A 14717-nucleotide genomic window follows, 5' to 3' on the forward strand; every position below is an offset into this window, starting at 1 on the left:
AAGAGAGGTACATTCACCAGCTGTTTACCAAGATGTTCCTCCTCCTGGAAGGGCAGGTGCTTGTAATCGGCAGCCAGGCGAGGTCCGAGAGCCCCAGGTCCCTCTCACTGTCCAGAGAAAACAGCCAGGCTGGGCAGAAGCAGTCCCACTGCCCAGAGCCAGAGGCTGTCCTCAAGTCCGACTATATTTTACACATATAGAGATACATAGTTATATCTGATTCTTTTTTGTCAGCAAAAAAAAAGGGGGGGGGGGGGAAGGAGTTCTTTTCCCAAATGCAAAATCGGTAACATTTGTAGGAAGATGGTAGAGTTTTGGTTGGCTTTATAATTCCCAACCTAGATGAAATCAACACATCTGCAGCCATCCCTAAACTCGTGTCTTTAAAAGGTCCTGGTCTCCGTTCACATGAATTCATCTGAGTCATTGCCGTCCTGGGGGGAAACAGAAAAAGCAAAACCATCAAGGTCTTTCAAGTGAGCAACCGACCTAGAAAATGACTCTTGTGCTTGGGAAGGTGTCTCCGCGGGCCTCGTCACTCGTAAATGATAATGTGTACGTGATGACAAGAGTCCCAAGCAGGAATGACCAACGCACAGACACCAGGTCTGGGGACGTCAGATCCTTCGGTGTAACTGGGAAATGGGGGGGAGGGGAGGTTTGTCCTGTTTGTTCAGTTCTGGGACCGTAGCCGTCGGTGCTCGGGGCTCAGTCTTGGCGGGGCTTGGGGAACCAGGCTGATAGTGTGCAAGGCAAAGGCCCTCTACCCGCTGTCCTTCAACTGTGGCCCTGAGAGACGACTCATTACTGTTCTAGGCTTCCTGAGTGAACAGAAGATGGAGTGAAACCCGCTGGCGGGGATGCAGACCCCCTCAGAACTACCATCACATCATTAGGCCTCACCAGCAAGTGAGGGCTTAAAGTCTCTAAGAGCAAAAAGATTCTCTTTAATCACATAACGCCACCATGAGATCAATTATGAAGATACACCTCTGGTTCACAAAGGACATTCCTAAGTTTAGCTCTTCAGAGAAAGGACTAGGGCATTGGCGTCTGCTCTCAGAAAGGCCGGGATAAGCAAGACACCAAATCCTCGAAGCCTGCTCCCGTGCCAAGTGTGAGGACACCCTCACCCTGGGCTCACCCTGTGCTTTGTTCGGCCGCCCCTCAGCGCTCAGGGGTGACTCGCATACCTGATTGGAAGACATGTTCTCTGCCTTCATAAGTGACGAGTAGCTCCTAGGAGAAAAGCACATTCAGAGGGTACTCAACCGGCAGGGGTGGGCACAGCAGGGGAGGGGAGACTGGGTCTGAGGGAACCCGAGAGGGCAAAGGTCCCAGACCACCTGCCGGGGGCTCCAGGGCTGGGAGGAGCAGCAGGAGCCCACAGGACTCGTGCGAGCTCGCCAGAGGAAAGTACTCGTGGCCAGGTCCCCCTGAGGCTGCCCTTCCAGGACAGAGCGACAGCAACGGAGCCTGCCCCGTGGACAGGATGGGTGAAGGGGCAGGTCACCGCAGAGGATGTAGAACAAAGGCCAAGGGGGGACTCCCATAGGCTGCGGAGAGGTGAGTGTCCCGGGAGGAAGTGGGGCCCAGGGACACTGATCTGAGGAGCGTGGACACCAGGGACGGGTAGAAGCTTCAGGAGCAGAGAGGAGGACCAGGCCAGACCAGACAGTGACCAAGCAGCACTATGGACAGAACTCTGTGCTAAAGCTGGCGGGGAACGGGACGAGGGGAAAATGGCAAAGTGTCCCCCCACCCCCACTCGCCAGGCCAGGAATGTGACTCACAGGCCGAACACAGGCCCAGTGTGCATAAAGTCCTGGGTTGGACCCCCAGAACCGCTGGCTGTGCCCCTCGAAACACAAAGAGGCCAGAGAGACGCAGCAAGGGGAGGGTTGGGACTCGCACGTGGCCGACCCCGGCACAAGGTACCCACAAACCATCAGGAGTGAGCCCTGGGCACGGCAGGGTGTGCCCCAAACCACCCATCACCAGGGGAAAAAAGGACCAGCCCCTCCAAGCATGCAGGAGGCTCAGATGCGGCTCCAAGCACCACCCCGCAAACCTGAGCACAGGGCACAAAACCAAAGCTTTAAAGACCAAACAAACGAAACTGCATTTGCACTGCTTCCTCACTGAAAGCAGCTCAGGGGCAGCTTGTGTGCCTGGATGGTCCAGGACCTGGGCTCTGGCCTGACTCCTGGCTCTGTGCATGGGGATCACCCCTGGGGGGGGCTCAGGAGACCACAAGAGGCGCAGGGGATCAAACCCAGGTCAGCTGCAAGGTATGCCCCCTCCTCACGTACTGTGATCTCTCTGGCCCCAATTACCTTCAAGTTTCTAAAGCATTTAAAGAACCGCTTTCTGGGGCTGGAGCAATAGCACAGAGGGCAGGGCGTTTGCCTTGGGTTTGATTCCCAGCATCCCATATGGTCCCCGGAGCACGGCCAAGGGTAATTCCTGAGTGCAGAGCCAGAAGTAACCCGTGAGCATTGCCAGGTATGACCCAAAAAGCAAAATAAATAAATAATAAATAAATAAAGAGTTGCTTCTGGCAGCGCTTAACACTGGCCTTTATAGCTAAGCCACTGAAGAATCTATGGCCGAGCGGGTGAGAGTTCAACCCTGAGCTGTCTTTTCTCTTCCTGAAGGTGCCAAGAGACCAAACTCCACAGACACCCCCTTGGTGCATCTGCAGCCCAGAGGGGCAGACGCCTCTCTCTGCAGTGCTCACCCGGGCAAGCACGCAGGGACAGCCCCACACCCACCTCAGCTCGTCCATCTCCCGCTTCTTCTTCATCTCCTCCTTCTCCTTCCGCTTCATCTCCTGGGCCTGGGCTTTCTTCTCGCTCCGCTCCTCCCGGTCCCGGCACTCCTTCTCGGCCGCCAGGTCGGGGAAGCGCTCGGCTCTGGTCTTCTCCAGCCGGTTCAGGATCTCATTCATCTTCTTCTCCACGGTGACCAGCTTCACCTTCGGGGGAGCCGGGGTGGGCGTGAACCTGGAGGCTACGGTCGGCCCCAGGACAGACAGTGGGGGAAGCCCCCCGTGGGGGCCGTACTCACGTCCTTCTGCCTGTGGAAGCCAATCTGGCCCACATCCATGTCTGATGTCTTCTTCAGGTTGGACCAGGGCGTGTAGACCACCCCAACGTTGTTCATCTTGCAGCCTGCAGAGCGAGAGGCCACCTTCACCACACGGCCCGTGACGCCGAACCCGAGGCCCACACCCCGGGGAAAGGCCCCATAATCCAAGGAGCAGGTGCAGAAGGCAGCGGTCATGAAGGGCCCGGCCACCTGGCCACGCAGGCCCCAGGTAGGGCCGGGAGCAGAGGGGCCACAGAGGAGAGCGTGAGTCACACACCAGCCTCGGGAGGCGCCATCGTGGCGGGAAAGAGAACAGGGCTCCTTAGGTCCTCAAGTGGCCCACGGGCAGTGTGAAGCTGAAGGACTGGGCCAGGGCCAGAGGCTGCTCCGCATGCACGGAGGGGCAGGAGCCTCAGGAAATCGGGATGACGGGCGCGTCCAGGCCTTTCTGGCTTCTCTTCCTTTTAGGCACAGAGCCTCTTAGCGACCACAGGAAATTCACCTTCAGCAGAGCAACTGTCCAGGTAGAGGGTCTGAGCCAATAGGGCCAGCAGGGGACTGGTCATGCTGTCTCCTCTCCTCTCCACGCACGCGGCCCCCTGCCACCCACGCACCCCTAAGGCCCCAGACTGGCCCCTGTAGTGTGTGAGACCAGGCCCACAGTCAACGGTCCTCAGATCACTGTGTCTTGGGAGAGGCCATGAGGACCAATGACCCTGGTGAGCCCTGCGAGCCACCACGACCCCAGCGATATGGCACTGTGTAACCTCCTCAGCATAACCCAGCCAGGGTACGGCCGATCTGACCCCTCACAAGGAGGCAGCAAACCCGTATGATTACGAGATAACCCCGAAAGCGCCAACGTGGGGAGACCAGAGACTCAAGACAGGGCGAGTGGGACACACAGCCCGGGGCCTGGCGGCTGTGGGGGACAGGTGCAGAGGGGCAGCTGGCCAGCATCCCTGTGGGCCACGGAAGGCTCCCAAAACTGGTCACTGCTGCGCAGCTACTTCAGAAACACCCATGCCGGCCGCAAATGTGAGGTCACAGGCTGTGTGCATGCAGCTGACCCGGGTTCAATCCCGGCACCCCGAGGGTCCCCCGAGCACCACCAGGAGTAATTCCTGAGTGCGGTGCCAGGAGGAAGCCCCGGGCACTGTCAGTTGTGGTACACAAAAACAAAAGTTCTCAAATCTCAAAAATCTCAAAATCTTAAAATGAAAGGCGGGCGCCACCTTGTGTTTGTCTATGGGCAGCAGCCGGGCGCCAAGGGCTGTGGGCAGGCAGGGCTGGGGCCACCCGGGCAGGTCCAGCCTCCACCGCAGGCCAACAAGGGACATACACATGGACATGCACCCGCGAGGAGATCTGCAGGAGGGGGAACAGGGAAAGGGCATGACGAACGTGCCCAGCCAGAGGCAGTAACCTGGTACTGACCCAAAACGCGACCACTCCAGACAGAGGAGGGTGCTGGGAAACTGACCTTGGATGCTATTGGCCTTCACGAGCTGAGCACAGTCCATCAGCACTTCCTTCGGGATGTCCTCGATCTTCTCCCCCTGCAACACAGAAACCAGCTAGATCCACGGCGGGCACTTCCTACGCGCGAACCACCCAGAGCTCAGCCCTGCCAGTCGGTGCACTGCGGGACAAGGAAAGCCAGGCCTGGGAGTGTATACGGCAATGAGAGGCACAGGCGGGCGGTGCTGCTGCTGAGCGTGACAGAGACCACACACGCAGGGCACGAGAGCACAGCCACAGCTGTCATTCCTCACCACACAGAACTTGGGGAGAATTGGTGCCTGTGGGTGGGGACCCTTTGAAGCCGCTGAGGGACCGGCAAGATGAGCACCTCTGACCTGCCCCGCGTAATCTCTACAGTGCAGGGGACAGAATGCAGGGCCGCCATCCAAACCATGGCCACACCCAGCCTGTGCGTGTGCGCGTGTGCAAGAGAGAGAGAGACAGAGACAGAGATAGAGAATGAACTCAGGGCCTTCCACACCATAGCCATACCCCAGCCCGTGTGTGCGTGTGTGTATATGTATGTGTGTGTGTGTGCGTGCACGCACGGACGCACAGAGACTCAGATTAAACCCTGACATTGTATGTGGGAAGCATATGCTCTACCACTGAGCACCATGCGAGATTTGGCATCCGTGATGACGAAGCTGAGGCGTCGGCACCCTCACACCTCACAGTTTAGCAACCCTCACACCTCACATCTTAGCAGCCGCTTCTGAGTCAGGAAGAAAGCTGGGGTGCCTCAGGTCCCAGCATTCGCTGGCAAGAAATACTAGCAGTGCCTTTCCCATCCAGATACCTTAAGGGATGCCAACCATCCCTAAGTGGTAAGTGTGTTTCCTGAGACCACCCAGTGCTGGTTTTATTTTTCTTCAGGAGGAAAGCCAGCCTCTAGTCAAGTGATGGTATCCCGGGTCACCTCTGTCTCTCCCCTATTCCACAACACGGGACCAAAGGAGAACCCCATCTCCACCGCACACTCTGGAAGAAAGCGTCCTCACCCAGATGCTAAGACCATCCATGCACCTGCAGGGACACTCCTGAGCACTGACACCCCAACCCTGTACTGGTTTGGGGGACCATGGCTGAGCAAGTGGGAAGCGCAGGTTCCATGTAGCACCACAGGGCTGAGCAATCCTAGAGCCCCCGCAGGTGACGTCCCTGAACAAACAAAGTGTGATCCAGAGGCTGCTTTTCTCTTGTTTGTGATCCACACCAGCAGTCTTGGGGTTCATTCCTAGAGGAGCTTTTGGGACTCCACATAGTGCCAGGGACCAAACCCAGGCCCGCCGTGGGCAGGGCAAGTGCCCACCTTCCCCAAGTAGGAGTGAGATGCCCACAGAGCAGGTCTGGCAGCTCAGCCAGGGCACATGAGATGCCCACCCCAGGAGCCCCAGCAAGGGCTTAGCGTGGGCTCTGCAACTGCTTCATCACCCACACTTCATTTCAAACGCCAACGGTTCTGGAAGAATTATACAACGAACAGATACCCCCACGATTCCCCTACACGCACTAAAGAAATGTCAATGGCGTGCTGGAAAAGCAGTAAGTCCATTAGGGGCGACACGGGATCTCGTTCCTGCTCACTGGCCCTCTAACCACAGCACAATCTCCGTGATGGAAGTCAGACTCCAGGAGTGGTGGGGAATGAGAGCGAGAGGCAGGACGAGGCGGCGGCCTGAGCCAGACTCTCACCTCCCAGGCCCGCGGTCACCCTGCCTTTCACAGAGCTGGGGGGGGGGGGGGGGGGCGCCTCTGTCTGCTGATGGGCAGACTCTACCTATTTAATTCCCTCCTGTCAGTGAACTGCAGAAAAAAGGACAGAGCAAGAGACAACACTCGTCTCTCAAGACACAGGCACGAAGCCCGTTGAGATCCAGTTACCTTATGCAGGCGGAGGTACACATGAGCCGAAGAGAGTTTGTCCACGTGGAACCTACAGAGAATGAAAGCCACTTTTAGTGAGGGGTAGTAAAGACTACCACCGCCCGCCACCGGCACTCAAGCATCCGTCACATGCCTTCAGCAGGTCACCCCCCCCCGCCCCCGCCAAGCACTGGGAGTGATGCCACAACAGCCCCTCCATCAAGAGCATGGCATGGGACAAAGGACCAAGAGCAATGGTGGGGACAAGGGGAATGCTCTGGGCAGGGGACCCGTCTAGGGAGAAGTGGCTGGGGTGGGTGCAGGGACCAGGATCCCATGGGTCCCTGGAACAGGGGCAGAGAAGGGGACAGAGGAGTTTCCTGGACCGGGAGTGCCGAAACTGCAGATAGAACCCTCCCCGCAGGGTGCAAGGTGAGGGAGTGTCGGGGAGCACTTGGGTTTTTGGCAGAGCCGAGGACTGAGGGGGTCAGGGGCAGCCTGAAGGCAGTGGTGCTAGGGGGGTCAGCCGCCCTGGTCTCCTGGCGCGGAGGCAGATGCCCAGAGAGTCTGGGCCTGTTCGTAGCAACAAGAGCACTGCCCTCCTGCCCAGTCCCTGCCACGAGGCTCTGGTTCCTGCCACTGGGCCATAGGGCAGCCTCCTGCCCCATCCCACTGACATCTCTGTCCAGGACTGCCACCAGAATCTCACCACCAGGACAGACAGGCCAGCGGGTTGAGTCCCCTGTCCCCGCTGGCATCGGCCTTGGAGCTGACCCGCAGGAACCGTAGGAAGCCACCTGGGAGGCCCTAAGGACAGCTCTGTCGCCCCACACCCGCCCTCTCTAGCCACAACAGCACAAGACGCGGACCGGCCTTCCTGAAAAGGGTGACCACCTGCCCCGCACTGGCTCAATGGGGACAAAGGCCTTTGTGTCACCTATACAAGGTGACCCTCCGGGGGGCGCTAATTTCCACTTAAAGGAGGACCCAGAAGTTTGGGAGCCTCAAGCGTAGACGACGATTCTACATGAAGGCCTGGCTCCTGCTGTCTCTGGGCTTGACTGTGGGTCACTGTGGGAGTGTTGGGTTCAACCCTGGGCCTCCAGCGTGCAAAGCCTCGGTCCTGCCGAGCTCTCTGGTCCCCACGATGCCCAGTCAAACGCCCTCTTTCAAGGATGAACTTAGATACCGGTGCTCACGGGGTGAAGGAAGACCCAAAGGCTGCCTCAGAGAGCGGCACGGGCTGCATTGCACCCCATTGCGGCTCACTTTCGGCATGCCGGGCTGGGGGCGGCCAGCTCAGGATGGGGCTAGGAACTGCAGGCCAGGTAGAATTCGGTCTCAGAGACTCCATTTAATCTCCTGGGACACACGCAGGGTGTGGGCTGGGTCCCGGGACCCTGCTGCTGTGGAAGGAAGCCAGCCCAGAGGCTGCATTTGCTCGACAGTGTCCTGCCAAAGCCAGCAGGGCGCTCCGGTCTCCCAACAGGCCATAGAGTGACAGTGAATCATCCAGCTGGAGTGAGGGCTCACACCGAGATGCAGAGCACACCGGGGCGTCCACTGGACTGCAACCTCACCCTCGGGGGCACTGCCAGGGTCCCCTGTAGCGGCCGAGTCTCAGAGCGGGAACAACATATCACTGAAAGCAGAACCAAACTGTGACTTACCAGACATCTTCGGGCCAGCCGTGCTTTATGAGGTCTTCATCTACGATGAGAGACAAGAGAAGAGAGCACAGTGAGCGGGGAGCGGGGCGGGGTGGTCTGTCCTGCCAGAGTGCCCCTCCTCCTCAGCCCCAAGACTGCAAATTATCAACATAGCGCTCACAGCCAGACGGTCTTAAGTCACACTTGTATCTTGAAATCTGGTATTTCTATTTGATAATATGCTGACAAACACGATCAGCTAAGAGGCTCTCTTAGAAAACTGATTCCTATAATATGTATGGTTAAGTGGTTTTGTAAAACTTCTTTTCAAAAAACCTTCTCGGGAGTGAAGCAATAGTACAGAGACTAAGGTGCTGGCGGCCAACCTGAGTTCAATCCCAGGAACCCCATGGGGTCCTCAAATCCCCCAAATCCCATATGGCCAGAAAGTCCCGAGTACAGATAGGTGTAGACCCTAAAAGGAACTCCAAGTAGGTATGTGCGGAGGGAGCTCTAGGTGGGGCAGGGGCGGAAGGGATGATGCTACGATTTGAATTTTTTTTTCCTTTTTTGGGTCACACCCAGCTATGCACAGGGGTTACTCCTGGGTCATGCACTCAGAAATTACTCCTGGCGGTGCTCAGGGGACCATATGGGATGCTGGGAGTCAAACCCAGGTCGGCCACGTGCAAGGCAAACACCCTACCTGGTGTGCTATTGCTCCAGCCCTACGATCTGAATTCTTAAGCGGCCTATTAGTTAGACAAAACTTCAAAAGATTCAACATTTTCTACTGCCATCACTGGGCTGATACTAGCTACACATGTCGGTAAGGCGATGCAGACTTTCCTGAACTCTTCTACAAAGGAATCTCTATAAAAGCTGAAGCAACAGAAGTCAGGGCCATAGCACAGTGGGGAGGGCGTTTGCCTTGCACATGGGCCACCTGGATTGGATCCCCAGCATCCCACAGGGTCCCCCGAACAGCACCAGGAGTGATTCCTGAGTGCAGAGTCAGGAGTGACCCCTGAGTATCGCCAGGTGTGACCCAAACAGAAACAAAGTGAAGCAATAGTTTGAAGTGAGTCTGGGAACACAAACTTGACACCAGGAGCGTCAGGTCCGATCACCTCAGAGGTGCCCACTGGTCCCTGCCTGCCGGTTGATAAGAGGGACAACGTGGAGAGCGGCTGGGAGCTGAGACTCCTTTGTGCCCCTGGAGTCCTGAGGTGGAAGCCGTCAGGCTCTTCCGCTGAGAAAGATGAAGCCTTCCGACACGGCAGGGCAGGCGTGCCACCCGGGATCCAGCCTGACTGTGCTGTGCCACGGGATGCTCAAACCCCTCCCCAAGAGCCTGTAGGTCCCAGCCAGGCTCAGGCCTGGCTGTGTCCATTCCAGAAACAGCTCCTCCATCTGGATGGGCCTGCTTCCCCTTCACAGCTGTGCACCCCCACCCCCAGCCACCCACACTCTGTTTTTACACACTCGCTTCCGGAGAACCGTTTCAGGTTCCGGGAAGCCGAGCGTGAGACTGACGCGCAGCACAAACGTCCTCTGCACAACCTCACAGATGCAGGCCTGGCACCTCCCAGACAAGCTCCCAGAGAGAGACGCTGAACTCGAGGCAGAGCGAGAATCAGGGGGAGGCACCGGGCAGGCGGCCACTCTCCCTAGAAATACAGAGGGCCAGAGAGAGAGGACAGGGATGAGGCTATCCCAGGCACGTGGCCAACCCCAACCCCACTGCAAGCACCACTATGTTCCCCTGAGCACTTCGAAGGGTCACTCCTGAGCACAGCCAACTAGGACCCCGTTCTCCTCCAAAGAAATAATACAAAGCGCAGCACCCAGAGTTGAACAGTGCAAAATCTGTACAACCACACAGAGCAGCTCTGCTGTGACTCTCACAGTACCCAGGCCCCAGGTACCCAGCTGGAAGAGAAGTGGTTTGATGAGGTCAATGGCCACACTGGCTGCAGACAACCCTGACTCTGGGACCTGTGCCTCCGTGCCTCCGCAACATTCCCTTGCGGAATGTTGCTGCCGTGCAAGGCAGGCCATGGTCCAAGCTGCCAGCACTCAGCATCAACAGCTGCAGAGCGCCTCCCTGTGAAGGCACACCCACAGGCCCCATCAGGCGCTCTGCAGGGCACACGCCTGGGGTCAGGGCCCTGGATGCTTCTACCAGCTTGCACTCTAGGACCCCGTTCTGGGACAGCCCTGCAGTCTGCTCTACGGAGGACAACGCACCATTCTCAGACCCTCACACGCACTCCAGCTGCCCGTCTGCATCTTCCCTCCAACCACACCCGTCTCACTCATGGCCAGGCCCACGGGGAAGAACGCTCCACTCTGGCTGAAGAGACAGGACAGCCGGGAAGGCATATGCCTTGCACACAGCCGCCCAGGGTTCGATCCTCGACATCCCATAGGGTCCCCCCAGCTCTGCCAGGAGTGACTCCTGAGCAGAGGCAGGAGTCAGCCCTGAGCACCACTGGGTGGTGCTCCTTGCCTCTCAGAAGTCTCTCTTCTTTTCAAGGACCAAACAGAATGCATACCCAAGCTGTTCCAGCGTCCCCTGGGCAATGTCGCCCGCTGGAAAACGCTGCCCTCAATGAAACGCAGCCAGTCTGTGTCAGTCACAGATCAGTTGATCCCACTTGGATACTCCTTGATCTCACTCAGATCAACCCCCGAAGGCCCTCACAGTGGGTCTGTCAGTTGCTGGCGGCCTAAAGCTTGTGTCTGACAAGCCACAGCGGGCAAGGCAGGGGGCCCAACAACGAAAATGTCAAAATCAAAAACAGCTTCAGAAACTTACTTTCGTATTTGTCCTTTCCCATGTAGATCGTGTAAGGAGATGAATTCACTGAAACAAAACAAAAATAAAACCAGTTAGAAAACTCCATCTCTGTAACTCTCGCTGTTGAGATGGGAAGGTGGCAGAGTGCGGCCCGCGGGCCAAACCTGCAGAGGTGGGAGTGTGTTTCCTTACCTTTTTTGGTTTTGTTTTGGGGCACACCCTGCAATGCTCAGGGGTCACTCCTGGCTCTGCACTCAGGAATCACTCCTGCTCAGGGGACCCTATCGGATGCTGCCTCAGGCTGTGTGCAAGGCAAGTGACTGCCCCGCTGTCCTATGGCTCTGGTCCGCCTTTCACATCTTTAAGGTCTGGGGGGAAAGGCGAAAAAACAAAGCAGCCGTGGCAAGGATGGAGCCTGTGCGTGGCTGGCGAAGCCTGACCTGATCACAGCTGGCCCACAGAGGCAGCTTCCGGCCCTGAGCTGTGACTCCTCCCTACTTGTTCCAGCCACCCCAGCTCTACCCTCTAACCTTCCTCCAGCAGGGGACCAGCAGGCTTGCTGGGGCCAGGACGAGTGCAGGAAGGAAGGTGTTCGCCTGCTGCAGACCCCAAGTGCAGCCCCAACCCCCCAATAAACATCATGCAAAAAATTAATTACCCCAGTACTTTGGTTATTATTACCCAACCATATGACTGATGAGCACAGGAGTTAATCATCGCTGCTACCTGACTCAGGGTAGCAACAGCCCAACTGAGAGGTACTGAGATCATTTACCCAATTACAGATAACTCTTGGGCCAGAAGCTCTTCAAGGGTATTAAAGTACAAGAGGAGTTGAAGAGCTGAGCACAGATGTCTCGTGGCTTCCTAAACCAGCCTTGACCTCGACACTGGAAACGGAGACCAGAATCCCATCACCAGAACACATGAAATGAATGAAAAGGGAATGGATGACAGAATTCGGGGCAAAAGGAAAGGTGGAAACTCTGAGATTTCCTTCCCATTTAAATTAGACCCTTTAGGCCCGAGGAACAGTACGGTGGATAGGGCGTTTGCTTTGCACTCGACCGACCTGAGTTCAACCCCTGACATTCCATATGGTCCCCCGAGTAGCACCAGGAGTAATTCCTGAGTGCAGAGCCAGGAGTAACCCCGGAGCATCACCGGGTGTAACCCAAGAAGCCAAAAATAATAAATAAATTAGACCCTCTATGGCCACTGTCAGCTGGCTGCCCGCAGGGAGTCTTTCCTAGGACTCTCTACGCCTCTCAGCTTTCTGTACCGTGTGAGGGTTTCTCCGCTTTCACTGGAGAAGTTCAGACATTTTTCTCCAGTAGCTTCACGACTTCAAAGATTTACAATTTGATTAGCGGCCACAATACTTTCCCACTAGGAAGCAGCTGGCAGTACAAGAGATGCCAAGGAGGAAACGGGGAAATGAGGATCCTTGGGCGCGTTAATCCCTTCTAATCGGTTCTAGTAAGGACATCTAGGTCTGGAGGGCTCCAGGTGGAATGCCACCAGAACTCTAAGGAAAGTCTGAGCACCGTCTTCCCAGCCCTGGCTGGGGCTGTATGGAGAGGAGAGTCTCTCTCATGGGTGGAAAAGCTACAAAGAGCAGAAAAGGCTGGCAGGACCTCTAGTGATTTCTCAGGCTGGTCCAGCCTTCCGTTTCCCTTGTCGTTAAATATGGGGGGGGGGGGTCACACAGGCAAATGCACGGAGCAGAGCAGATGTGTCAGCGTGCTGGGGCCTGCTCAGCTATCCTATCTCTCCCGAGCACGCAAAGGGAGGCTCGACAGCGCTGCCAACCCTCAGTTCACAATCACCAGCCTGAGCTGCGGGGATGGGGGGGGTGGGGGGACGGACAGTCCAGCCCTGGGCCCTCCATATGGTCCCCGGAGCACCACCAGAACTTCATTCCCGAGTGCAGAGTGAGGAGGAAGCCCTGGGCATCGCAAGGCTTCACCACCCCCCCAAAAAAAACAACCAAATCACCAGTCGAGGAGGCTGATGACCGCTGGCCGGGCCCCAGCGGGTGCCAGGTCCAGGGCGTAGACGGAAGAGGGGGCTCTGGCTGGGACACTCGGGAGTGGCCGCGAGCCCCTGCGGCAGACTGCCCACGAGGGAGGCCCGGGCTGAGGGGGACAGCCCGAGGGGGACAGCCACCGGCCACCGCCAGGAAAGGGGTCCTCCTGGGATGCGGCGGCAGCGATGCCCATCGCTCTGTGCACTCGCAGGGAGCGCGAGCCGCGGACCAGCCCTGGACAGTGGGGGGGGGGGGGGGAGGACAAACGCAAACACGCAAACACACACACACACACACACACACACACACACACACACACACACACACGGGAGCACAGACAGCTACAGGGCGGTCCCCGCACGCACTGACCAGAGGGTCACTCGGGGCCGCCGGGCGCCGGCCGCGCGGTCCGCGGGGCGGCAGGGGCGCCGGGGACGGCGGCGCCCACTCACCACAGTTGCTGGTGAAGTAGAACACCATGGCGAAGGCGACGGGGGCAGCGCGGGGCGGGTGCTGACCACTGGCGGAGCCCGGGAGACCTGAAACGCGGAGGCCGCCTGACCCCGGAACTAGTCGCGTACTTCCGGCGGAAGTCGGGCGCGTCATAAGACAGGGCCGCAGGCGCCATCTTTGATCCTGGCAGGAGGAGGCGGTTGGCGGGGCCGGGCGGTTGGCTGTCTGGGACTGGGGGTGCCGGGAACGGGGCTGTGGTGGTGGGGGCGTGGACCCTGAACCTAGGCTAGGTGGAGAGTTGTTGCGGGGCAATTCGCGCTTCTTAAAGCCAGACGCGGTTGTCGTTTTATTTTGCCACCATCCTCCACGTTCTAGCGACTCCTTGCTCCCCCTGCCGTGCTCCTGCCTCGCCTCCGTGCTCCCCCTGCTGTGCTCCCGGCTTGCCTCCTTGCAGCCCCAGCCATGCTCGTCTGCTGTGCTCCCGGCTTGCCTCCTTGCCCTCCCAGCCGTGCTCCTGCCTCGCCTCCTTGCTCCCCCTGCCGTGCTCCCATTTTGCCTCCGTGCTCCCCCTGCCATGCTCCTGCCTTACCTCTATGCTCCCCCTGCTGTGCTCCCTGCTTGCGTCCTTGCACATCCCACCCCCCCCCCCCCCCGCCCCCGTCATGCTCCCCCTGCTGTGCTCCGGACTGGCAGCAGCCTTCACCTTTCAGATCAGGGATTTCCTGGCATTAGGAGTGGGCCTACATCCCGGCCTAGTCCCACTCTAGCTCTATGCCTTTGCTCCCACGTTCAATAGACAAACTTTACTAATTCAAAGGCTTCTTCACGGCTGAACAGAACTATTGAATTCCCGGTTCAGTGGAACTCTGCTAAGCGACTCTTGCAGGTTTGCCGGCAGAAAGCACCGAGAGAAGCACCAGTAGACCAGTTGTTACTGGTCTTACTGGTCTAGGCCAAACCCTTATGCTGCCTGGGGGCTTCGAGGTGTGGGGCCTCCTGGCCTGGGATGGAAGTATGCTGGGATGTACAAAACTGGGCAAACCTCAGATCTCTGAGCCTCAGACTTTGCTCTTGCTTCATTCTTCGAAGCTGGGCGTGTCACTTTATTTAGAACTAAACCTGTGCCAGAGTTAGGGTGTGCCACAAGGTTCCCCTTCCACACCCAGGTAGGAGCCTGAGGGGAAAAAGGAGGGGTGAGATTAGAAAGAGAAAGACCCCATCGAAACAGGAAATGCAGAATATGCTCTCAACCCCTTGCTCTCCCTCAAATTCTTTGTCCTCCTACTTTGCATGCTTTAAACCC

At 57.7% G+C, this 14717-nt stretch overlaps 1 protein-coding gene across 1 annotated transcript; it reads right to left on the minus strand.

Annotated features, from left to right (window-relative positions):
* Window positions 1–225: 225 nt before the first annotated feature.
* CCDC25 (coiled-coil domain containing 25) lies at window positions 226–13531 on the minus strand. The gene is made up of 9 exons (XM_056114037.1): window positions 13414–13531; window positions 10951–10998; window positions 8151–8190; window positions 6499–6550; window positions 4574–4649; window positions 3070–3173; window positions 2775–2977; window positions 1194–1239; window positions 226–434 (listed from the first exon to the last, which is right to left on the minus strand). Exons 1-9 carry the CDS (start codon window positions 13439–13441, stop codon window positions 405–407), a joined length of 627 nt encoding a protein of 208 aa, XP_055970012.1. The 5' UTR covers window positions 13442–13531; the 3' UTR covers window positions 226–404.
* Between the last annotated feature and the right edge of the window lie 1186 nt (window positions 13532–14717).

Source organism: Sorex fumeus, unplaced genomic scaffold (assembly GCF_029834395.1).
Source record: "Sorex fumeus unplaced genomic scaffold, SorFum_2.1 ptg000024l, whole genome shotgun sequence".
In the NCBI taxonomy this organism is placed as follows: domain Eukaryota; kingdom Metazoa; phylum Chordata; class Mammalia; order Eulipotyphla; family Soricidae; genus Sorex; species Sorex fumeus.